The 26,695-nt window shown below is 37.3% G+C and overlaps 1 protein-coding gene across 1 annotated transcript in view; it reads right to left on the reverse strand.

Moving 5' to 3' along the window:
* Nucleotides 1-5,731: 5,731 nt before the first annotated feature.
* ABCA12 (ATP binding cassette subfamily A member 12) overlaps nucleotides 5,732-26,695 on the reverse strand; it is a 174,897-nt gene continuing 153,933 nt past the window's right edge. Inside the window, exons 42-53 of the mRNA XM_042993914.1 lie at nucleotides 25,061-25,176; nucleotides 23,164-23,323; nucleotides 21,773-22,026; nucleotides 19,749-19,953; nucleotides 18,505-18,614; nucleotides 18,083-18,224; nucleotides 16,729-16,863; nucleotides 14,736-14,839; nucleotides 13,225-13,317; nucleotides 12,046-12,151; nucleotides 9,226-9,363; nucleotides 5,732-7,454 (exon numbers count right to left, since the gene is read on the reverse strand). Coding sequence (XP_042849848.1) covers nucleotides 7,347-7,454; nucleotides 9,226-9,363; nucleotides 12,046-12,151; nucleotides 13,225-13,317; nucleotides 14,736-14,839; nucleotides 16,729-16,863; nucleotides 18,083-18,224; nucleotides 18,505-18,614; nucleotides 19,749-19,953; nucleotides 21,773-22,026; nucleotides 23,164-23,323; nucleotides 25,061-25,176 — 1,671 coding nt within the window. The 3' untranslated portion in view covers nucleotides 5,732-7,346. The remainder of the gene's footprint in view (nucleotides 7,455-9,225; nucleotides 9,364-12,045; nucleotides 12,152-13,224; nucleotides 13,318-14,735; nucleotides 14,840-16,728; nucleotides 16,864-18,082; nucleotides 18,225-18,504; nucleotides 18,615-19,748; nucleotides 19,954-21,772; nucleotides 22,027-23,163; nucleotides 23,324-25,060; nucleotides 25,177-26,695) is intronic.

The raw sequence follows: 26,695 nt of genomic DNA on the forward strand, positions 1-26,695 counted from the left end.
CCTACATTAATGAAGCAAGCAGGCTCCCAAGGTGGGGGTAAGAGAATGCAAACCTGCTCTATCACCCTTGCCCAGGAGGGCACCTGTTGTTCCAGTAGGGGATTATCATACCTAAGAAGAACAGATCCATCATTCAGACAGAGAGTATCACTGGAGAAAGTAGTTGTACATATCATTTTTCTATTCTTCTGATTTTGCACCAAATGTTTTAATGTTCTAAGAACCAGGTTTTATAGGTAAAGTGAAGATTGCCACAATCCTCAGAAGTAATGCAAGTAACTCACATAAAAAAGCGGATTCTGTTTATGTTATCCAGAGTGTAGGCAGTCTGGGAATTCTCAAAACATTTTCTCTATTGCAGAAAAATCCAAAGGCATGTGGGTTCAAACACTTTTTCATGTATGTTCCTTACTTATATGCAAAAATGCCATGAAACTCTTATGCAATACATCCTTACAGACAAAAAGACAAAGAAATAATGGACAGAAATGTACAATGGCAAAGCATTAGAATTCTGATTTCCAAGAAGGTAACAAATTCCTCCCACGCTAGTGGATTCACTGTGATATCTGTAGTGTGGAATAAAGTATCATCTTTCCTTTTTCTTCTCCATGAATAAACTACTCCTTGGGAAACTTCACTGCATTTCAGAGATTTATACTGAATAAGGATGCTTTGGTTTTATACCAACCATGCCAGCTTCTCTTTTGTTTCTCATTCATTTATTTATTCATCCATTTAACCAACAAATATTTGTTGAGTGCCACAAATATTCATTGTGTGCATGTAGATACTGGTGGGAAAGTTAGAAAGTCAAAATAGATTTTCTGTCCTCACAGAGCTTCATGTCTAGTGAGGGGGAAAAATACTAAATGAATATTTAAATAAAAGTGTAACTACTGCAGTCTAGAGGTCAGTTGGGGCTTCCCTGACTATGGAGAGACAGATAAGATTGGCTAGAATCCCCCAGAGCCATTACCTGTGGGGTCAGAAGCTCTACTCTGCATATCCAGGTCTCTGTCTCATGGTCTCCTCTGTCTTTAAGCTTCTCTGTGGTGAAGCAGTCACTGTTCTGGGCTGCTGCTGCTGCTTCTTTATTTTATTTTAATTCCAATATAATTAACATGCAGGGTTATATTAGTTTCAGGTGTACAATACAGTGATTCAACACTTCCATACAACACCCAGTGCTCATCACAAGTGCATTTCTCAATCTCTCTCACGTATTTCACCCATCCTCCCTGGTAACCATCAGTTTGGTCTCTATAGTTAAGAGTCTGTTTCTTGGTTTGTCTTGTTTCTTTTTACCTTTGCTCGTTTGTTTCTTAAATTCCACATTTGATTGAAATCATATGGTATTTGATTTTCTCTTTTTTCACTTAGCATTATACTCTCTAGATCTACCCATGTCTTTGCAAATGGCAGAGGTTCATTCTTTTTTATGGCCGAATAATATTCCATTGCACATATATACCACATCTTCTTTATTCATTCATCTATTGATGGACACTTGGGCTGCTTCCATAGTTTGGCTATTGTAAGTAACGCTGCTATAAACATAGGGATGCATGTATCCCTTTGAATTAGTGTTTTTGTATATATGTATATATCTTTGGTAGATACCCAGTACTGTGATTACTGGTTAATAGGGTAGTTTAATGTTTTGAGGAACCTCCACACTGTTTTCTGTAGTAGGTACACCAGTTTGCATTCCCACCAACACTGCATGAGGGTTCCTTTGTCTCTGCATCCTTGTCAACCCTTGTTGTTTGTTGAAATTTTGATTTTAGCCATTCTGACAGGTGTGAGGTGATAGCTCATTGTGGTTTTGATATACAGTTCTCTGATGATGAGTGATGTTGAACATCTTTTCATGTGTCTGTTGGCCATCTGGATGTCTTGTTTGAAGAAATGTCTGTTCATGTCTCTGCTCATATTTTTTAAAGTTTATTTATTCTGTGTGTATGGCAGAGAGAGAGAGAGAGAGAGGGAGGGAGAGAGAGAGAGAGAGAGAAAAGAGGGAAGGAGGAGAGAGAGAATCACAAGCAGGCTCTGCACTGTCAGCACAGAACCTGACGTGGGGTTCAAACTCATGAACCACGAAATCATGATCTGATCCAAAATCAAGAGTTGGACACTTAACTGAGCAACCTAGGCATCTCTCTTCTGTTTTTAATGGATTATTTGTGTTATTTTTAGTGTTGAGTTGTATAAGTTCTTTATATATTTTGGATACTAACCCTTTATTGTATATGTCATGTGCAGATCTTCTCCCATTCAGTAGGCTGCTTTTTAGTTTTGTTTCCTTCACTGTATAGAAGCTTTTTATTTTTATTTTTTTATTTTTTACTTTTTAAATATTTTAGTTAACATACAGTGCAAAATTGGTTTCAGGAGAATTGAGTGATCCATCACTTACATATAACACCCAATATTCATTACAAAAGTACACCCCTTAGTACCCATCACCCATCTAACCCATCTCCCACCCACCTCCCTCCATCAACCCTCTGTTCTCTATCATTAAGAGTCTCTTGTGGTTTGCTTCCCTTTCTTCTCTTTCCCCCATCCCTCTATGTTCATGTTTTGTTTCTTAAATTCCACATGAGTGAAATCTTATGATATTTGTCATTCTCTGATTGACTTATTTCACTTAGCATAATACGTTCTAGCTCCATCCACATTGTTGCAAATGGCAAGATTTCTTTTTTTGATGGCTGAGTAATATTCCATTATACACACACACACACACACACACACACACACACACACACATCTTCTTTATCTCTTCACAAGTCAATAGACATTTGAACTCTCTCCATAGAGTGTTTCCTTCACTGTGCAGAAGCTTTTTATTTTTATGTAGTCCCAAGAGTTTATTTTTGCTTTTATTTCCTTGCCTTAGGAGACATATTTAGAAAAATGTTGCTATAGTTGAGGTCAGAGATATTACTGCCTCTGCTCTCTTCTAGGATTTAAAAAAAATATTTGTATTTATTTTATTTTTTAATTTATATCCAATTTAGTTAGCATATAGTGCAATAATGACTTCAGGAGTAGATTCCAGCAATTCATCCCCTATATATAACACTCAGTGCTCATCCCAACTGTCTTCCTTAATGCCTCTTTCCCATTTAGTCCATCCCCCCACCCACAATCCCTCCAGAAACCCTCAGTTTGTTCTATATTTAAGAATCTCTTGTGTTGTGTCCTCCTCCTGTTTTGTATATTATTTTTGCTTCCCTTTCCTTATGTTCATCTGTTTTGTATCTTCATTTCCACATATGAGTGAAGTCATATGATATTTGTCTTTCTCTGACCAATTTCACTTAGCATAATTCCCTCTAGTTCCATCCACGTTGTTGCAAATGGCAAGATTTCATCCTTTTTGATTGCTGAGTAATACTCCACGGCATATATACATATACCACATCTTCTTTATCCATTCATCTGCCAATGGACATTTGGGCTCTTTCCATACTTTGATTATTGTTGATAGCACTGCAATAAACACTGGGATGCATGTGCCCCTTCAAAACAGCACATCTGTATCCCTTGGATAAATACCTAGTAATGCAATTTCTGGCTCATAGGGTAGTTCTATTTTTAACCTTTTGAGGAACCTCCATATTGTTCTCCAGAGTGGCTGCACCAGTTTGCATTCCCCCCAGCAGTGCAAAAGAGATCCTCTTTCTCCTCATCCTTGCCAACATCTTTTGTTGCCTGAGCTGTTAATTTTAGCCATTCTGACAGGTGTGAGGTGATATCTCATTGTGGTTTTGATGTTGGGCATTTTTTCATGTGTTTGTTAGCCATCTGGATGTCTTCTTCAGAAAAGTGTCTATTCATGTCTTTTGCCTATTTCTTCACTGGATTATTTGTTTTTTGGGTGTTCATTTTGATTATTTCTTTATAGATTTTAGATACTAACCCTTTATTTGATATGTCAGTTGCAAATATCTTCTCCCATTCCGTTGGTGGCCTTTTAGTTTTACTGATTGTTTTCTCACTATGCAGAAACTTTTTCTCTTGATGAGGTCCCAGTAGTTCATTTTTTCTAGGATTTTTATGGTTTCAGGTATCACAGTTAGGTCTTTAATCCATTTTGAGTTTATTTTTGCGTATGGTGTAAGAAAGAAGTCCAGTTTCATTCTTTTGCATGTAGCTGACCACTTTCCCCAACACCATTTGCTGAAGAGACAGTCTTTTCCCCATTATTCTTTCTTTCTCTATCAAAGATTAATTAACCATGTCATTATTGGTTTATTTCTGCGTTTTCTATGTTCTATTAATCTATGTGTCTATTTCTGTGACAGTAACACACTGTTTGGATTAGTACAGCTTTGTAATATAACTTGACGTCCAGAACTGTGATGCTTCCAGCTTTGCTTTTCTTATTTATTCAAGGTTACTTTTGTGGTTCCATACAAACTTTAGGATCGTTTGTTATAGCTCTGTGAAAAATGCTGGTGGTATTATGATAGGGATTGCATTAAATCTGCAGATTACTTTAGGTAGTATAGACATTTTATTTAACAATATTTGTTCTTTCAATCCATGAGCATGGAATATCTTTCCATTTTTTGTGTTATCTTCAATTTCTTTCATAGTGTTTTATAGTTTTCAGAGTACATGTCTTTCTCTCTTTGGTTAGGCTTATTCCTAGGTATCTTATTATTTTTAGTGCAATTTTAAATGGATTGTTTTAATTTCTCTTTCTACTGCTTCATTATTAGTGTATAGACATGCAACAGATTTCTACACATTGATTTTGTATTATATACTTTACTGAATTCATTTATCAGTTCTAGTAGTTTTGGGGTGGAGTCTGTCAGGTTTTCTACGTATATAGTATCACGTTATCTGCAAATAGTGAAAGTTTTACTTCTTCCTTACCAATTTGCATGCTTTTATTTCTTTTTCCTGCCTGATTGCTGTGGCTAGGACTTCTAGTACTATGTTGAATAAAAGTGCTGACAGTGGACATCCTCGACTTCTTCATGACTTTCAGAGGAAAGCTCTTAGTTTTTCCCCATTGAGGATGATGTTCACTGTGGGGTTTTCATAGCTTTTATTATGTTGAGGTATGTTGCCTCTAAACCTACCTTGTTGAGAGCTTTTATCATGAATGGATGTTGTACTTTCTCAAATGCTTTTTCTGCATCTATTGAAATTATCATATGATCTTTATCCTTTATCTTATTGATATATCATGTTAATTGATTTGTGAATATTGAACCACCCCTGCATCTATACAATAAATCCCACTTGATAGTGGTGAATGTTTTTTCTAATGTATTGTTGGATTCTGTTCTGCACTTCTTTCCAAGAGGACATCAACCCATCCTATCCTCAGTTTTTACCAGACCTCTCTTTGTAAGTGTGGCTGACTTTAATGAAGATTTAGGAGTCATGAGGAGAGTATGTAGCATGGTTTGTACAGCAAATAATGTGAAAACATTATTTGGATATTCATGGTTTTAAAAGTCCATTGTATCACTTCACCTTCTCACTGGACTTTCATCTCTTTAAGACTCAGCTTTCCCTGCTTTCTCCTTCCTCCACTCCTTTCTTTGCCCTTTGCTTCCCTTCCTACCATTGCTCAGAAGCAACCAACCAGCTAACCGACCAACTGCCATCACCACAATAACAAACACAATGAACAATAAACAAATCCTTTTATTCTTTCATGGAGCCTGACCACCTTTTTTTGTCATTTGGGCTTCTGAAGATATCCATGTTCTCAGAGTTACAACTTCTACTCCAAAAGGCTTATGTATACATTATACTCAATACAGTGTTTTTCTATCCTAAGAGAAATTCTGTTGCCATCTGTTAAGACGTGTATTTTTAGTCTGGGTATATTACAAATTAGGATGCATGCTCTGACAGAAAAGTAGGAAGTATAATAAAGTACAGTATTAAAACAGAGGGACTGGATTTAAACTGAGGAAGTAGAAAAGGAAAGCTTCTCTGAGAAAGAATAGCATTTCTGAAGACTATTAGCATAGTCTAGCGACAAGGAGGAGGGAAGAGCATTTAGAGTAGGGGGTCTGGAGATGGGAAAGAGTTTGGTGCATTGGAAAAACTGAAAAGAGGCCAGCATGGCTATACCCTAAAGAAGAAGAAGAGAAAGAAAGGGATGAAGGTGGAGAGGTAAGCATGGACTGATCATGTGGGACCTTGTAGGCCACATGACTCCAATTTTTAGCTTCCAGAATCTTCCCTAACAAATGAAATGGCTTCATGAATTTTTTTTTTAACTTTGAGTTTATTGGTTTTTGAAACCGATAACAATTGTGCCAAAGCTGGCAAATGTGTACGCACGCACACACACACACACACACACACACACACACACACACACAATTGTTACATAAAACACCTTCCCCGAGGGCTATATAATTTGGCATTATTATGAAGTCTATCCTATATAGCCATACGCATGATTCTGGGTCAGCCCGGGTGATTAGCTGAAAATTATCTCCATATTCATTTTCTCTCCACAGGAATGTTTTCTGCAGAGAGACCCACAATATGAGGGTTTCCGTAAGAGCTTAAAAAAATGTTGCCTGCCAGCAGCACATGAATTTTCTATCAGTTTCTAGGATTTGGGTCTGTTCAGCTGACACACCCATTTCCCCTGCAGAACAAGTAGCTTCTTCCTCTGCCCAGGGCCTTAAGTATTGTTAAGGACCAGCAGGAATAAATCTGAGTTCTGTTTACCACCAGGGTAAACTGCTCTCTTATGGCATTCTTGTGGAAAGGCACTTTTCTGGGGTTCAGTATACCCCCACATATTTATAGGCACTGAAAATGACATACATACCTTGCAGACATTGTGCCCACTGCTTACTGCCAATATTAATCTGTATCCAATGATGATTCTCATTCTGTTATTTTCTGGAAATAAATTATTTTGTTTCTTCTCTCAATTCTACCCACCCCAAACTATCTTACTCTTCTGCTCCATTCTTTTCACCTAGTAATAACCACACTTTTTCAGCTTTTTATTGAAAGTAATAAATTAAGACGTTTATCTTCAAGCAGTTTCACCTTGCGTAGTCATCGCCAACACATACATTAGCACGCTCACAGTACTGAGTGTTCCGGAATTCATTTCAGTAGCAACAACATTCACTGACCTTAAAAAAAAAAAACAAAACACAAACAAAAACCAAAAAACCACCTTTCCACTTACAGTTACTTGCTAGTCTTACACAATTGTACCTTCCACACAGTATAATACTTTAAAATGAAGATAGTTTGAGGAAGCAATATCTTCGGCGGCTCTTCCTTAAAAGGAAGCCACAGGCCACTTGCTGAGATTGGCTTTGCTGGAGGTACTAAGATTCCATCCGGTCATCCTGGGAGTCAACACTTATGGTGGAGCCTTGGCTACTGGCATCAGCACTTTCATAGGACTTTTGATCTTTGGCAAAGTTGATGAAAACCTGATTTTTCAAGGGAAATAAAGCCATTACTGCTTGGTAAGCCAAAGGAAGAAATAAGGTTAATGCGCACACACACACACACACACACACACACACACACACACAGAGTGAAAGAGAAAATAAGAAAACTAGATAGTATAGGGACATGTCCACACATATATACACACTCTCACTAGTAGTCCTTTTACATACTCAAATTTAACTGGGCTTTGAAAATAAAACCCATATCTACAACTATAATCATAATATAAATCTAAAGCTATAGTTGAGTATCTATAACCACATATCTGTATTTATATGATCTACATTAACATCTCTATCAAGAATAATACAGGAACCCAAGCCAAACCATTATCAAATGTTTATGAGATGATGTTGAGAGAAATTTCACTAGTTTCAAGGGTTAATATACTAAAACAAAATTTGTAAAGAAAGCCCACATTAACTTTATGTTCAGTAAGCCAGTTATTTAATTTTTTTTTAACATTTGTTTATTTTTGAGAGAGGCAGAGCATGAGCAGGGAGAGGGGCAGAGAGAGAGAGGGAGACACAGAATCTGAAGCAGGCTCCAGGCTCTGAAATGTCAGCACAGAGCTGGACGCAGGGCTCGAACTCAGAACTGTGAGATCATGACCTGAGCTGAAGTCAGACGCTTAACTGACTGGGCCACTCAGGTGCCCTAGTAAGCCAGTTATTTAACAGGCAGACTTTTATTACTTGGTTTAAAATCATTAAGTCTGTTAGTCATAGATTCCTCCAGAAACTGTTGATATTTTGTGTCTGACATGGTCATGGTAGTTGATTATAAGTCAAAGGCCAAATTTTCTGGGTCAGTAAAGCCATAATTTCCTGAAGGCCCCATAAAAAATTTTCCATAAAATGCAACACTCTGAGGCCCCTGAGGCTTAATGTTCAGACCTGTTGTGACGGTAGATGCAATGAGCTGTTCTATATATCAGCTTGGTAGAGCTGTACGAAATTAACACCACACAGAGGTGGTGAAGAATGACCACAAAGGCTCTAGTTACTGAATACAAAGAAATTAAGAGATGATATGAGTAAAACAAAAAATTCTGCATTTACCACTTTGGCTGCATGAGTCTAGCAGATCTAAAGGTCTGATACCAAATTCTCTTTATGCTGTGCTAATCCTGGAAGCCAGTCAATAGAAATGTTATTTAAGAAACCTACTGAAAAGGGGGAAAAAGACAGAAACTTATCAAGGATAAAGTAAGGAAAGTGTTAACATCTATTTGTTTTATAGGTGAAAATAACACTTTGTTGCTTTACATATTCATATAACCTAATGGATATAAGTGTCTTATAGTAAGGAAACGTCTTCTTTTCTCCATTAAAAAATAGTTCATGCTTTTCACACTTTTTTTGAACATCCCAAAAAGTAGGTAGAGTTAAATTAAGCTGGGGTGCCTGGGTGGCTCAGTCAGTTAAGCATCTGACTCTAGATTTCGGCTCAGGTCATGATCTCACTGTGGTGGGATCGAGGCCCATGTGGGTCTCTGTGCTGATGGTGCGGAGCCTGCTTGGGATTCTCTGTTCCCTTCTCTCTACCACTCCCCGACTCGTGCCATCTCTCTTTCTTTCTCTCTAAAAGATAAACATTTTTAAAAAAAGAAATAAATTAAGTTTTTCAGGTGTAAGCTTAGATATTGCTTCAATTAAAAACAAACTGAATGGTATTAAAAAGAAATAACCAGAATGTGTAATAATTACTATGTGACATTATGCACTTGGATAGTGGTATCCAGCTTACCTCTTCCAGGGTCGTTTGACTCACTAAGAAATTTGTGATATTTAAAGCAGTCTTGTTGGTTTCTAGCAGATCAAAAATGTTTGCCACTCCTCCTGCCGTGACAGGCACATGGTATTCTAGCATGCTGAGGTGCTGATCCTGTGGAAACCGAGGGAAACAATTTATTCTGCAATGTCAGGTCATACTGAGTTGACCAGACATAACCTTACCAAGAGCTAAGGAAAATACTGAAATGCATTCCATCGACAATGATGCAACAGTATAAAGTGATGGCTGTATTTTGAAACTAACAACCTGCAAAGAGATGAAAAGTTTTATGAATGTCAAAGAGGAAACAAATTACAAACCTAATGAATATTCCAAAGTAGTCTACATTCCTATGCACTTATAAAGTCATCACAGTCTTGCCTAGAAAAAAATACTGTGAAATGGCATTTTAAATATTTTTTTAATGTTTATTTTTGAGAGACAGAGTGCGAGCCAGGGAGGAGCAGAGAGAGAGGGAGACACAGAATCTGAAGCAGGCTCCAGGCTCCAAACTGTCAGCACAGAGTCCAACACAGGGCTTGAACCCATTAACCGTGAGATCACGACCTGAGCCAAAGTCAGATGCTTAACCGACTGAGCCACCTAGGTGCTCTATGAAATGGTATATTAGAGGTCAGATTATGCTCAGCTCACATTAAGGCTTTTTTCAGGGATCACATTTAGAATTTTTTTGTTTTGTTTTGTTATAATGTTAGAATTGTTCTAAAAGGCTGTGGATTAACTTCAATTCATATTGGCTAAAGATGCTAGATTTCAAAAGCATTGCATATGAAACATCTCTTTCAAATATGCCACATTCTTTCTTAACTCACCTGGAAATTCTTTTCAATTTCTTCATTAGTCCATAGTATCACCATCTACTTATAATCTATTCTTGTTTTCTTGGAGCATCTTTAACATTTTGTTTTTCTACATATTTAATAGTTAGCATATCCTTTTTATTTTTCCTCTACAATGACTCTTAAATGTAAACCTTTCCTCTCTATTTGCACCATCAATGTTATTAACTTGATGTTCCCCACTCCATATCTAAGCAACTGTTACAGCCTCTTCTGTGGCCTGGAAACTGCATACATTCATACATTCTGGCACAAAACAGCTAGGATAATCTTTCCTAAGCACTATTTGATCAAGAATCTACCCCTGCAACCTATATGGATCATGACTGTGTATTTCACCTGGTATTCAAGACATGTTACTGGAAACCCCTCCTCTTCTCACTCCTGTGCTCACTGCCTACCCCCTCTTATTAACCTGTGCATGCATCACGCCTGTTACCACAATCAGGCTATCTTACTTATTTTTATTCCCAAAATGTTGCTTTTGCTATTTCCCTTCTAGAGATCTAGAAACCACCACATACTCATAAAGAATGGTCTGTTTAGAAAGAAATGAGACTTTTGTGATCACTGCATTTGCTTTTTGTAGCCCTGGCCCCACAAGGAACAGACCAGGGTGAATGTAATCTCATCACTCAGTGCATAAACACAGATTTCAACTCAGAAATTCACCAAAAGGAAAAGCACTATGACCAACGTGATTTGTGCAAAGTGTCCTTTAATTTTTAAATTTGATTTTAATTTAGATGGTTGAAAATAGACTTTGATAAGAATCGTGAAAGCCATTGTTTCCTGAAGAAGTTAGCCAAGGTTTGGGAGGTCCAGGCAAAGGTATCTTATAGAGATAAAGAATTATTTTAAAAAATGCACTCTATTTTACTATCTACAATCATGTCACATTACTATGGTGCCTTATAGTTTATGAAGTAGCTTTGTGCACATTTTATCATTTATTTCTCGCACCAATTTTGTGAAGTAGATGTCATTATGCCTATTTCACAAAGGAGAAAAATGAGGTTCAGAGACTTTAAATGTCTTGCTGGAAGTCACACAGGGAGAGCTGGATTTTGGGCCATCTTTCACCACTTCTTTCCACCTTTACACACCTGATTTCTATTAAAAACAGTGGCTATAACTACATCTTGTACAAACTACCTACACATCAAAGATGTTATAAGGATAGCTGTTTTGTCATGTGCATTTATTTAAATATGTACTATGTGAGATACATACACATATATCTGTGCCTGTCCATCCTGTGGGTATGTATATATAACATGAGATTAATTGAATAATGTTTCAACTAGTGTGGGACTTAAGAACTTGATTTCCAAGCAGTTCAAATCATTGTGGGCTTATTTTCCAAATGAGAGGAACAAAGAAGATAATCTTTTCCAGCTGTGACATTCTGGAACTTTGTAATTTTTTTTTTTCTAAGAAGAAATGTTCTTGGTCATATAATATCTGTCTTCCCTCAGTCCCTTAACATATATAACTAGTAAACTCTGTGTATACAACTTAAAAACTAATAGTATGGTCATAAATCCTCTGTGAGGAACAAATAAATGAAGATATATATACATATAAGGACTACATTTTATGTATGTATGTATGCGCTTATGTTAATGCAAGCTGTCTACACCCAATGTGGGGCTTGAAGTAATAACCCTGAGATCAAGAGTGACATGCTCCACAGAATGAGCCAGCCAGTTGCCCCAGGACTACATTAATTTTAAATAGCTACAAAATTATATAATTAATTTGAGGATTCTATTTGTTCATAGTAAATATGTTTCAGAGTGTCTTATGTATCTTGAACTAATAAGTGTATTAATAGTAAAGCCACAGTCAATTTAAAAATGGCAAACATCCGTATGAGATTATGACTACCAAAACCAGTCAAGACTAAGAGGTAGGACAATTGCTTACTCACTTTTAAGTATGTTTTTGGAAAGTGCAGTTGCATAAACCTTGTGAGGGCCTCCATGCTCACTTTGGTATTCTTCAAGTGAACCTTGACAGTAAATCCTCTTCCAAACCTAGAAAGAAAAAGTGTGGAATGTGATATGAGTTACATTTCGCTGAAATAGCTCCCCTGGAATTCTAGGTAATGAAACAGGACCCAAGCTGACCATGATAGCCCCTTTACTTATATAAAGACTGTCATTTTGCCATAAAAGTTCAGGGTATGTTGCAACTGGAAATAGTGCACTGCCATTATTTTTTATTTAGTTCTACCACTATCCAAAGTCACACTCCTTGGACAAAAGCGGCATTAGAAAGAAAACATAAAATCTTGGCTTTCTTTGACATGGATGAATTGGCAATGGATGTCAATATGTGGGGTTAAATACTTTCTAATTTAAAGCAGACAGGTCTTAAAGGGCAAGTCTTTGGAGATTTGGTGTCAAAAGTGAGGATTAAAGTTATGGAGGTTTTAAAAATGAATAATAAATCAATATGCTAGCTAACTGTTTGCCCAAATATAGACTTTATAAACAAGTTACAACAGACTCTGGGAACAATGTATATGGCCTCTTTTGCCCTTTTTTGCTTACCTTGGTTAATGCTATCTTATAAGAAAACCAAGTTGTACAAATAAAGTTATAAAGTTAACACCCTGAAGTTTGGAGATTAACATGAATACGTGTAAGTGCATATGCATTCTGGCAAATATAAAATTTTAATTTAATTTTAATTTGGTCATATGATATTTATGCACGTTACCCCAGTGTATTCTTGATTAAAAGGTTTTGAATGCAGTAAAAATGTTAAATAGTTTACTGAAAGCCTGTGCAAATGGAAAATGAACACGTTAGATAAAAATCTATGCCTTCATGTACTTGGGAAGGTCTAATTTCTTCTTGAGTAAACTCTTAGAAACTGCCTTCTGAGAGTTATTTTTGTCGTAGTTGTTTTTAAGACCTAAGTAAGATAATTTTAAGACCTTCGGTAAGACAATTTAACTTTAAGGTGAACTGATGATCAGCTTTTTCTTTCCAGTTTTACTACTCATTACAGGATAGGCTGCTGAGTAATCCTACAAAGTAAGGACAGTACTGTTAGATGTACTTCCCCACATCAAATGTCAAACAATGCCATTGTTCTTCACCTGCTCTTTATATGCTGCAAAGATCCAATGCACTGGAACCTTCCATTCACCATAATGGCCAACCTGGTACAGAGAGCCTCACATTCTTCCATGCTGAAAGACAGAATCACATCAGAATTCTGGGCACAGAGAAGTGCTCATAAGCATAAGCTGAGCTGTTTCATTATGGCACCTTGGAAATACTATTTTAGTTCCTTAAGATGTCTTTTCCCTTGAAGGACACACAAAATACATTTTAAAATATAAATTAAATGTCTTCACATAGGGTTTATTACTCTTTATTCTCCAGCTTCAAGCTATCTCTCTCACCTGGAATGCCCTCTCATCAAATGCAGCATTTCTTTCAACCTCTTTTAAGCTTAGGCTCAAGACCTACATTTCCTGAGAAATGTTTCCAAAATAATCCTGAGCTTTTTTCATGATGTTTCATATTCCATATTCAGTTGACTTTTATGCTTTTTTATTTATAACTAGTTAACCTATACTTGATTATATAATCTCTCATTTCTAGAACTGTGTTAACTGGTAGAGATCCTCTCCACTTCCTACAAAAGTGAATGGTAATGAAAAGACTGGTTTCAGAACACATAGTGTATGGGGCATAGTTAGAATATGAAAAAGTCTCTTAATTATAAACTAATCTAGAACTTTTCCTACTATGAGAATTGCAGGGAAGAGATCACTTTAATACATGGCTAACCTTATAAAAAAGGCACAGATAAAATGCTTCAGCAGCATTTTTATTTCCTTGATTGGAAAGGTCTATTTCATGGAGGAGGACTGGGAGATTAGAATTTGTATTTTTGGCGGCGCTTGGGTGGCTCAGTCAGTTGGGTATCTGACTCTTGATTTCAGCTCAGGTCATGATCTCACGGTTCGTGTGATCGAGCCCCGCATCCGGCTCCAAGCTGACAATATGTAGTCTACTTGGGATTCTCTCTCTCTCCCTCTCCCTCTGCTCCTCTCCCACTCATGCATGTGCTCTCTCTTTCTCTCAAAATAAATAAACAAACATTAAAAAAAAAGAATTCTGATTGTGTGAAAAGACAGTTTCAGGTAGAAAGCACAGCCAAAGAGAGGGTGTGGTGATAAGGGAGGCAGTGAGTGTATGTGGAACCACTAGTCATTCAGATTGACTGAGAGGAGAGGGTGTCATAGGAGAAAAAAAAAATAAAAATAAACCGGAAATTTAGATGAAGCCAGACAATAAAAGGCCTTGTATACTACGGCTGAGGATGTTGAACTTTATGTGATAGGCAATAAGGAGTCCTAGTCAAATTAAGAGAGTCATAAGTCCCTCTCAATTCGAGAGAAATTTATTTTTAGAAAGATTGTCCTACTGGCCACAGGAGCTGGATTCTCACATGAAACCTGCCTGACTCGCCCCTGTGACCATAAACATAAAATACTTTATTTGGTTGTGGCAATTCATCACTAATATACATTACATAGGAATACCTCTTCCCATCTCTCATCCTAAAATGCTTCAGCGCTCCCCCCACTCAGTTTACCTGTGAGACGTGAGGATGACGGAACATTTATTCTGCACTTCTTCTGAAATGATCCTCCACAGGTGCCGTTTTGACTTAGGGTCCATCCCAGAGCTCGGCTCATCCTTAATAGAAAGTTACAGGGAAGATTTATCAAATTAATTAATATTTGATGAGGTCCTTTACATGAATCACTGCGTCTCACTTGCCTAGAACAGAAATCACTTTGCGAAGTCCTGTGACTAACTTGTTTTGTACTTAATAGGTTTCTTTCTGCTGTCAGAAAGCTCAAAATTAACCATTTAAAATTGTCAATCTGTTTTAAAAAGTGCCTCAGCGAAGCTGACACCCTGTTACTTTACACTTGTCTCATATTTCTTTGGAAAAAAAAACCCAGTTCAATTACTGACAAAGCAGAGTTTCTGCATTTAATACTACATTGTCACATGTATATTTGAAGCTACATCAACAAGATTGCTACCTTGCTCCTGATAGCAGAATTGTGGCACGAGGAATACTACAGCATGTGTCGCACAGAGAACACAACCTGATTTTCCAGTTAATATGTTTGAGGTAGATTTTAAATTCTATGCTACTAATTGAAATTTAATACTCTTTAGGGAAATTAAGATTTGTAGAAATTGTCAAGTAGAAAATATAAATCATATTTAAAATAAATGTTTCGAAAAATTGTTCAGACGTAAGATGCAAAATGTACAAAAATGAATGACCTAAACCAAGAATACTAGATCCTAAGAGATGATTAAATTAGCAAGTTCTAGGTCAAGATTAGGTAATAATTAAAAATATGAATTTGCAGTGGAAAACATCCACATAGGATCATCCGAGGCTTGTGTTTATAGTAAGAGGCTAAAGAAAGGCATGGATATTGATTTGGGCAAACAGTAAAGGATATCTTCTCATTGCCCCTGTTTTTGAAGATGATAGCATAGATGGCCAATGCATATGGAAGAAAATATAACAGCTTTCTCTCACAGCCTGTATTTCAGTTCAGCTCATTAAAATATAACCTTTGCATAGCACTTTTAAATGTTTTAAAGTAATTTACATCTATTATTTCACAGGGGTGCCGAAGGATTGTTTTGTTCAACTTAGGGGACACTTAGACAATAAAATTCCACCATAAGCATCGATTGGCAGGGAGGTAATGTGCTATAAGCTTCTGGTATTATAAAAAGGTAGGTTGTGTATCACTCTCGCTGGGCAGTTTAAACGATTTGGTTCTCTGTCTGACTGAATCCCCAGAATAACGTGGTGATTTGTAACTGAATTCGTATTGCATATGGTTAAAGCTCTTGTGAGGTTTGGAGCTCCTTGAATGAAGGGGAGCTTCCAAAATAAGGACAAGTTCATTTCTTGGTAATAAACACCTCCACAATGTTTGGTGCGAAGAGCAAGCAGGATGCCACATCACCTCTACGTGAACTTTGTATTTCCAGGTGACGAATTTAATTTTCCAGCTCTTAACCGAACTATAAATGTGAAGTGCATCTCTTGCGTCCGAAAAATTCAAACAGAATAGGAAGGCATATTGTCAATCTCATCCCAAACTAGGTAACGTGTATTTTTAAGTCAAGAGGAAATGAAATTTTAGCACAACATGTTGCCCTAAAATGTGTCTTTCCTCTTTAGTAGAAGTTGGAAAATATGTTGGTTCACCTGATGAGTTACTAACAAAACAGATTTCTTCAATAATGGGTAATCAAATTCTCCCATATTTTGTAACTTTACTTACTCATTAGCATATCCTGAATTTGGTTTGGCTACTTCCTGTTCCCATGACAAGTGTCTCTTCTGAAACAGACTGAGCCACAGCTCTTTGCTGACATAAATTCCCTTAAGGAGACGGCGTATGTAAAGTGTTTTGCAAAATAACAAGCACATTGTGAGACTTCACCAAAGGTTTATGGCAACAACGATAGAACATGTTGCACATACTATTGGACATGTGATTCTAATTATGTAGTAGCCTTTTCCACAACAGTCCTCTTACCAGCAGCAAAATGGAAGGTTTCCCTATCAAGGCCAGTGCGGTGGATAATTTTCTTTTTGTGCCGTAACTGCACAGCGAGGTAGCCCTGTCCTTGTAGGGCATCAGGTGAAGTCTCCTAAGGAGTTTATGAACAGTCTGTGGGTGGAAAACAGGAGTTAGAGGAAAAGATGCTTATGAAAGAAAGTTCTATAATGAAGAAATACATTACCTGAAAAAAATTCAAACATTTAAACCAGCATAGATTTTATTTTTACTTTTTTTTAATTAATTTTTTAAGTTTATTTATTTATTTTGAGAGAGACACAGATAGCATGAGTGGGGGAGGGCAGAGAGGGAGGGAGAGAGAATCCCAAGCAGGCTCCGTGCTGCCAGCACAGAACCCGATGCAGGGCTCCAACCCATGAAGCTCCAACCCATGATCTCCCATGGGAGATCGTGACCTGACCCGAAACCCAGAGTGGAGGCTTAACTGACTGAGCCACCCAGGTGCCCTATTTTTACTTTTAAAGGTCTACCTACAAATGAAAATTATTTAAAGAGATGAAAACGATTCTGTAGAGGCTCATTTTCAAATGAGATTTTCCCCTGTGTATGTGTGTGTGTTTACAGTTGCAGATTGTACTTTCTGCAGGATTTCTTTATAAAACTTAAAAGAGCTAAAACAGAACATGACCCTTCACAAGGCAGGTTTCTCATTGACTGTCCTCACTGTTCTGTCTTTCTTCTTACTGGGGGAGCAAGTTGTCACAAAGGCTTCGTGTCTATTTAAAACTGACCCAGTATCAAAACTTTAGCACATTAACTTAGGAATCATGGGTTCCTGAGGCTATTTCTGTTGTTAAACAGCTCTGGTAAATAGAGGAATCCTAGGAGGATTTCCACAGGTCCTCGGGGTTGCAGAAATAGAGGAGACTGCCCTAAGGGCTAGTCATTCCATTAAAAAGGCAAATGATTGCCATGAAGCACAAGACCACATTTAAAAAATCAAAATGGAAGCTATTCTATTTTATGTGGGCAGTTTGCAGGGAATTGCATTTTTCAAAACTTATCTAAACACTACAGGATGTGCAGACCAACCCATGCTCAAGCCAGAGCCTAAGGCAAGTATGATCCTTTACTTAATAGTTCTTGAAAGGTAAGTGAACAAGCACAGGTCAAGGAGCTTCTGAAGCTGAGTTCATAGGTGTATATATGATGTACAAAATTAGGCTAAGACTGCCTAAACTGTCAGTGACAGGAGGAAAATGCCCTAGTTTTTCAGATGTCAACTTAGTCTTGAGAGTTGGGGTTGCAGCGGGGGGAGCTGAAACAGTAATGGTTTTCAAATGAACTAGTTTTTCACACTTATACTCACTTCCTTAATATCTTTTTCTGGAATTCCATGTATCCTTGAGTAGAAATACAAATGTTCTTCCACCGATACCAGGTCGTCTAAGGCATCTTCCTGAGGGCAGTATCCAACTAATGAGCTGTGTGAGTCAACATGACCCAGAGATCTGCATTGAGAGAAGTGAAGATACGGAGGGGTTTCAAAAGGTATGTCCCTTCTAGTCCCCAAAAGTTGGGAAGGCAGCTCTACTTTGGTCATGGAGATTTGTGATTCTAATAAAAAGAGGTAAAATAACCCCACCATCATATCACACACATAAAGTTTTAAAAATTAGGGAACAAAATAGCTGTTTCTCCCCTAGGGATGTAATACTATATCTACAAAATAACAAAGTGTTCATTTTAATTATGTTGTGCTTGATAAGTTGAAGCCATGGTTTCCCATACCCAGTTTTATTTCTGATCAGGATGTTTCCACTTGAAGGAATTACGTCTCCTGTCAGCATCTTGAAGATAGTTGTCTTTCCTGCTCCATTCACCCCAAGAAGGCCAAAGCACTGGTTTGGGAGAGGGAAAAAAAGATGTAAATCTTAATCCAAACCAGACATGTTACTATTACATCTGTTTCCTCTTTTTCCCTGGATGAAATAAATTCCAAAGAAAAAAAAGTTCCTGGAATTATTCATGGATATTGTAGTGTTCTTCTGGCATTTGATAAAACTTTCTCTTTTACAACAAAGATCTTTTTTTTCCTTTAACCATCTGAACATTTGTATATATACACAGGACTTGTTTTACATATTATATTATCTGCATGACATGATAAAATATTCCATAAGTAAGATACGCTAACTTGACAAAGTAATTATATTTATAGGTTTCACATTATTCACACAAAATCACTACTGAATAAGCCACTGAAGCAATAATTTCTTTATGCTGTTGAATGGATTGGATGCATGTGGTTTGCAGCTCTCCTCAAAAAAACTAAGGGAAATGCCCACATTTTCTCTTTCTTTTCAAAGCTGGCTTAATATTTCTTATATAAAAATGGCAAGAATAAATATGAATGCAGTTCTAGGACCTTGCTTCTTTTTTTATTAAAAACAACTTTCTAATGCATATTTATTTTTGAGAGAGGTAGAGAGAGAGCTTGAGCAGAGGAGGGGCCGAGAGAGGAGACAGAGGATCCGAAGCAGGCTCCAGGCTCCACACAGACAGCAGAGAGCTCAGTGCACCACCTGAACCCACAAACCGTGAGATAATGACCTGAGCCAAAGTTGGACGTTTAACCACCCAAGTCAGATGCTTAACCCACTGAGCCACCCAGGCACCCCTAGGATCTCGCTTCTGACAACAGATCTCTTCATGCTGTCTTTCACAGGGAGCTAAAAACTGAAAGTTGAAGACAGCGCCCTGCACGGGCTTCTTGACTAAAAGTCCAGCCCAGGGAGGACAGTAGGTAGCATGGGCAGGGGCTTAGAAGTAGGTGTGTGGCGAATCCTCCCTGACGAGAGGGAAGACTTAGAGAGTAAGTAACATAAGGATATGTGTACATTGTATACACAGCATCCATCAAGATATTCAGAGGTTGACTTCTACATTTCTAGAAAAAAATAGGAAAGTTTAAAGATTTTTGTGACTTAACATGCCAATATAAAGGACAGTTAGGAACAGAGCAAGTTCCTCACCTCCCCAGCGGGTATGCCAATGCTGATGTTGTTTACAGCTATAATCTTTTTGTGGATAAGTTGGTAGGTCTTTGTGAGACGATGGAGCTGGACCAGGTCAAATTCACTTGCGCCATTTTCCACTCTTAATCTCTCAGCTCGGACGTCTTCATCTTCGTCTATTGTCTCCACTACAGGAGACGAACTAAATTTTCTAAAGAAGAGTCTAAAAAAAAAAAAAGAAAGACCCAGTGATTTTGCATCAATGATTTTAAAGTGGCACCGCTCAATTTCAACATGTTTTAATGAATTCTCACTTCACTAAAAGCGCGCAATCACACACTAAGCTTCAGATTTGTTATGCATTATGCTACTTAAGTAAGTTAAAAATTAGTACAAATGCTCTTCACCATATTCAGTGACATGAATGTCCCTCTATGTTCTGTTTACTGTGAATGTCTTACTTAGTATCTAGGCAATATATTAAGGTTATCAGCCCTGAAAGCAGTCTCAAACCCACATCAGTACCTTGCCTAACGTATGCTAAAGCAAACCAATCCAAACAAAATTTAAAAACCCAACAAATCAATTCAGGTCTTCTTCCCAATGTCCCTGTTTCTTTTAATGATATCCCCAGAGATTCTAACTGTGATGTTTTCTTTGAATCTTCCCCATTACAAAATCTACGCATGTAGTCAGTCTCCTAACACTGGAAATGCCTTGGAACACCCAGTCATCAATCATGTTCTGTCTATTTCTATTACCATCACAGGCTTTCACTGTTTCTCACTAAATTCTTCAAGAATTTCTAACTGTTCCAATATCTCTGATCCTCCATTCTAAACTGTATGACCTCCACAGAATCACATCTCCTAAAGCACCGTTTGACCATGTTGCTTTCTGGTCAAAACATTTATTGGACTATTATTTGTTTGTTGAAAAAGTCCAAATAATCTCTCTACCCAAGTATCCAATAGACTCCATAGTCTTCCAGCCACATGCTTGAGCTCCTACTATTTCGTTGCCTTTATTCTACGTTCTAATCAAATTGTATTACTCATTTCTCAAATACACTTAAGATTTTTTTCTCGGTCTTTGCTCTTGTCATTATTTTTATTACTATTAACTTAAGTTTTATTTTTCAATAGGTGATATATGCACACCATGTATTAAAATGGTACTGAAGAATATATAGTGAGAAGTAAGTTTCCTTCAACTCTATAGAGCTCTCCTCAGCAGGGCACCCATAGAGAGATAGTATATGCATATGTATGTATAAATTATAGTTCTTTTCTAACTCAAATGATAATATACTTCACACAAAGTTTTGAACTTAGCATTTTTCACTCAATAAGTATTAGTAGTAATCCCAAATATTCCATACAGAACTGTATCAGTCTTTCTAATGCCTGCAAGTGTTTACCTATGAAAAAATGTAAATTTGTATAATTTATTTAACCAGTCCATGAAGGACATTTAGGCTGTTTTCATTCTTTTGCTATTAAGAATGGTTGCGTTGATGGATAGCTTTATACATTCATAAATCTGCAAATGTGTGAGCATATCTGTAGGAAAAGAATCCTAGAAATGGAATAGTCGGGTCAATTGTATGCATATTTCTTTTTATTTAAGATTCCATTTTCTCCTTATTCAACCTTCTCTCAAACCCATTGCTAATACACTACTCACTCAGTCTTCTTTCTTCATTTCTACTTTCTAGCCATCCTTTAAACTCAACTCAAACACTACATCCTTTGTTTATGTATGCATTTTCTCTCCACCACTGAATCTTAATCTCTTTAAGGCTAACAATTGTGCTTGTTTAATTTTATTCTCTCACTCTACAATAATACTTGCAGACACAGAGTGAGGTGTGATAACTATTTACTGAATGGAATGAGTGGTGAATTATGTTACAATTTTTTTAAGTTTTTTTAGCACATTTCCACGTTACTAATAGAAAGGTTTAGACTATTGTTCCTTCCTAAATATTTTGAATTGAGTTCTATCATGCATGTCAAACACGATGTTTTCTTTTTATTTACCTGAGTTTCTTTATTAGCCATTCGTTGATTAAGAGCCGCAACAAAAAGAACATGGTGCCCTGAGAAACCAAAGCCACAAACATGGCACCTAGTTTATCCATCTCAAAGGTTTCACTTGGGTATTCCACTCCATATGCTTTTAAAAAGTCTAGGACCGACTGTTGTTGAGAAAGTTCAATCAAACCATAGCCAAAACAGAATTGTGGAAAAATCAGGAAAATACGCTTGAGGGTTTCAGAAATAAGTTCTAAAGTCTGAAATAAGAGAAAAAAAAAATGAAACTCAGTGTTAGACTTCTGACAAATTGACAAAAATTTAAAACTGATGTGAGCAAATGTGATGTGGGCAAATATTAAAACTGGGGAAGTTTATCGAGATCGGCAATTATTTCCCATGTGTGTTGAATTTACATGTAAATATTTACTATAACCAAAACATGGAGATTTATTACTAAAATATAAACAGAAAAGGTTTATCTTCTTTTTGAGATGATCTGAGGCATCAGGCCAAACCCTGGAGACAGAATCACTTCTAGCCCTGCCTTAGATCCTAGAAGTGTAGAAATAGCCAGGATGTTGAGGTCTGGTACAGGGTCTTGGTCATGCCTAGGTAAAGAAGGGATTTGGTACAGTGAAGTTTTAGAACTTTAGGTAATTCGTATTTGAAGAGGGGCTAAATGGTGAACTGAGATGAAGGAGAGACAACCTATCTACATGAGGAGCAAATGGCTTATTTTCACGTTATTCACACTTGGGCCAACCACTTGCAACTCATGAATTGTCTTCTTCCTCCTGGAGTGTGCTTGTCTGTTCCTCAGTTCACGTAGTTTCCTCTCCATTCTTTCTCATTCAATTGCCCAGCACTGTTCGTGCTTCCCTTCTCACTAACTGTAATTGTCAGCTTTGAATGGGAAGTGATGCTCACAATGAAGTAGACTCTATCTAATACATGCTTGAAAGGGAACATATCAGGTTTGTTCTCTATGAATGTTCAACAAAAAAAAAAAACACCCTTAACCAATAGTCACATAACTGAGCCATTGTCCTTGTTCCTACCATATGATAACAATTAATGAATAAATATTTCACTGGACCAATAGGTTCATGATTTTTCTAGTGTTGTACACAATAATTTGATTTCACCTCCACTTGAACGCTTTCAAATGCCAATAGTTTTGACATTGAGTAAATATAATCATAGGCATTAACCTACTTGGAAACTAAAAAGAATCTTAAAAGGCTGTAGTTTCTCTTCTATCAAACTTAATAGAATTAACTGAAATTCCTCTTTTCTATTTAGAGAATGCAAAATGTAGAAAATCTTTTCACCTTGAACATACTGAAACATTTCATACGTTTATTGAAGTTTACCAGGCGAATAATGGACCTTACCGGATCATTGGGCTTTTCCTTGGAAAGGAAGTATACCACTGACAGGGAGACAATGGAATTGATGCCAAAGAAAAGGTTGATGCAGACGTAAGTGATGAAAGCCATCCCTGTTTCATGGAAGAGCCCAGCCAGTAAGTACATCCAAGAAAATGTGGCATACCTATATGTAAATAACACAAGGATTAAAATTATGCTTTAATCCTTACTCTTTAACAAACAGACAAAACTTCTGATAGGGCTCCAAAGTGAAAATAAACATTAGGGATGCGTCACTAAGCCTCACAGCTAGATCTCTGTATTATAAAAACTTTTTTTGACAAATTCTTTGGATTTTTAAAAAGTGACGTGGAGAAACGGGAACACTCTTGCACTGTTGGTGGGAATGCAAACTGGTGCAGCCGCTCTGGAAATCAGTGTGGAGGTTCCTCAAAAAATTAAAAATAGACCTACCCTATGACCCAGCAATAGCACTGCTAGGAATTGACCCAAGGGATACAGGAGTGCTGATGCATAGGGGCACTTGTAACCCAGTGTTTATAGCAGCACTCTCAACAATAGCCAAATTATGGAAAGAGCCTAAATGTCCATCAACTGATGAATGGATAAAGAAATTGTGGTTTATATACACAATGGAATACTACATGGCAATGAGAAAGAATGAAATATGGCCCCTTGTAGCAATGTGGATGGAACTGGAGAGTGTTATGCTAAGTGAAATAAGTCATACAGAGACAGACAGATACCATATGTTCTCACTCGTATGTGGAGCCTGAGAAACTTAACAGAAGTCCATGGGGGAGGGGAAAAAAGAGAGGTTAGAGAGGGAGAGAGCCAAAGCGTAAGACTCTTAAAAACTGAGAACAAACTGAGGGTAGATGGGGGGTGGGAGGGAGAGGAGGGTGGGTGATGGGTATTGAGGAGGGCACCTGTTGGGATGAGCACTGGGTGTTGTATGGAAACCAATTTGACAATAAATTTCATATTAAAAAAAATAATAAAAAAATAAAATAGTCAATAATTTAAAAAATTAAATAAAATAGTCAATAATTTTAAAAAAAGTGACAGTAAGAAGCTTTTCTTTTAAGGAAACTTGAGTAGTTCTATATCATCACAACTACAAATGAATTCCTTTTAGAGATGCTGTCATCCAATCCAAGAAACTTTTTTTTTTTTTTTGCTCTCAGAAATAAGAGTTTAATCAATATAAATCTTATAATTTAAAGAAAAGTAATGCCATTATGGTAAGCTAACTTAGCAGACAGAGAAAGCTCAGAAGCTGGATGTCCTGCTGTGAGCAAACACTTGAGCAACCTTTGGGGTAATGATGAAGAACCGGAGGCAATGTAAACCTTCATCTGCTACACTGCTATGTCAATGGCTACTGCCCATGCATTCAGGGCAGAAAGAACTGCTATGCTAAGCACTGATTATATCAACCCATACTACCTGTATAGCCCCAATACAGAAATAATACTTGTGTGTGTGTGTTAAACATCCATAAAAATATAAATAAAATATACATGAGGATACATACCTTGCAATGTGATATATACTCATAATTTGTCAATACACAAATCCACACATGTATGTAAATTTTTCCGATCATTCTGAAACATCCATTTTTATGTAGCTTATATTACATGTGTAGATTACCAATCATGACACTTGGTACCTAGTAAGTACTCATTAATGTTAGATATTACTATTAATAACGACAACATTCATTTTCAGAAGTACTGTACTGTACAAACTGTGGACTAGCAAGTATAATGTGTTGTCAGTCATCACTCATGGCTACTGAAACCCCAAGACAATTGTAAATTAGCTAATGAGATTTAGTTTCTGTTTGTGCCTCAGAACACTTAGTTCTGTTAATTCTTTTTTCACTGCAGCTTACCCAAACAGTAGAAGTAGGAGGGATACGGCACCTAAGTTGTTTTCACTGTAGAAGGCAGGTAATTTGAAAATTGCAATGACACCAATTGAAAATGCTACAGGCACCAAGTAGAAGACCTATGGGAATATGTAAAACAATGCTTAATACATGGTAAATATTTGGGACTCATGGGTGGCTCAGTCGGTTAAGTGTTCAACTTTGGCTCAGGTCATGATCTCATGGTTCATGGGTTCAAGCCCAGCACTGGGCTCTGTGCTGACAGCTCAAAGTGTGGAGCCTGCTTTGGTTCTCTGTCTCCCTCTCTCTCTGTCCCTCCCCAACTCACACTCTGTTTCTCCCTCTCTCTCTCTCAAAAATAAATAAACGTTTAAAAAAATTTAAAATATATATATGGCAAATATTTTCCCAAAAACATCAATAGCCCATCTAGTTAAAACGATAACAAGTTAACCTTGAAGTATGTGAAGGAATGAATTTTTATTTATGTTCCTGTTGCTTGTAAGTTCAGCTTATTTTACACTGATTTCACTCTAGAATTTGTCTCCTGTAATATGAGGTCAAGCCAGTCACCATCTTTATAGATGTACATGGAGTCCCTGGTGTTCCTGCCTCCAGGCTTTGAGACTGGGGATCACTTTGTGACAGAGGTTCAGTGAGAAAGATAAGACAGTCAGGTATCTTGGTATTAGATGCAGTCTTCAAAGTACTGATTTCATTTTGAATGCTGGAACTCTCTCAGGTGGCTGATTTCGAAGGCCTGGTTATCGGTGTGAGCCACTCTGCGTAAAACAGTGGGGTGGCAGGTTCCACACATTCTTGGAATCACAGTATATGAACAAAGAACTCAGTGTTTTATTGGCAAATAGAAATAGTAAATGCTGTGCAGGCTGCAGCAAGAGGCACACTATGAAAGAGATGGTAATTTAATCTGGAAGGGAGAGGAATCTCCTAAATTGGGATGAGCACCAGACATATGACAATGGAATCTGAGTAGTAAGTAGCCCTTTGCAGAAGTGTGTACTTTGAGCTCTCTTGACATTAAAACTCCTATTAAGTCCAGAGGAGTCATTACCATTCTTTTAGATTTGACTTCTTCAACAAAGGCATTTCAGACCTCACTGGATACATTAACAAAGTGGATATGCAGATAATTACCCTCTAGCTCTTCAAGCCAATGATCTATACAGCAACTCAGACAATTCTGCCATAATCACCAGGCAAATGCATACCACATCCTGGGCTTTTGGCCAATACTGGCGCATTTGGAGTCAAGAAAAACCATCTGAATTTGGGGCCCATTTTATGCAAATGAGAGAGCTGTCAATGATATTCATCCTTTATTGTCCCTACTCATCTCCTCTAATGTGTCATTCATCAGGGACTGCTACTTCGAAGTTTTTACCATTAGTATTTGGTACCATTCGGCAAGGCTATTTTGCTTTCTATTTTTCCACAGTAGTGGCTCTCAAACCTTATTATGCATAAAATAACTTGGAGGATTTTGTTTAAAATGTATATTCTCTGGGTTCCACTCCCAAAGTATAGAACTAGTAGGTCTGGAGGGGGCCAGGAATCTGCATTTTAATAAATGTCCAGGGGAATCTGATATCGGTGGGTCCTCAGACCACAGAGACG

The sequence above is a fragment of the Panthera tigris genome, chromosome C1 (genome assembly GCF_018350195.1).
Source record: "Panthera tigris isolate Pti1 chromosome C1, P.tigris_Pti1_mat1.1, whole genome shotgun sequence".
Classification (NCBI taxonomy): domain Eukaryota; kingdom Metazoa; phylum Chordata; class Mammalia; order Carnivora; family Felidae; genus Panthera; species Panthera tigris.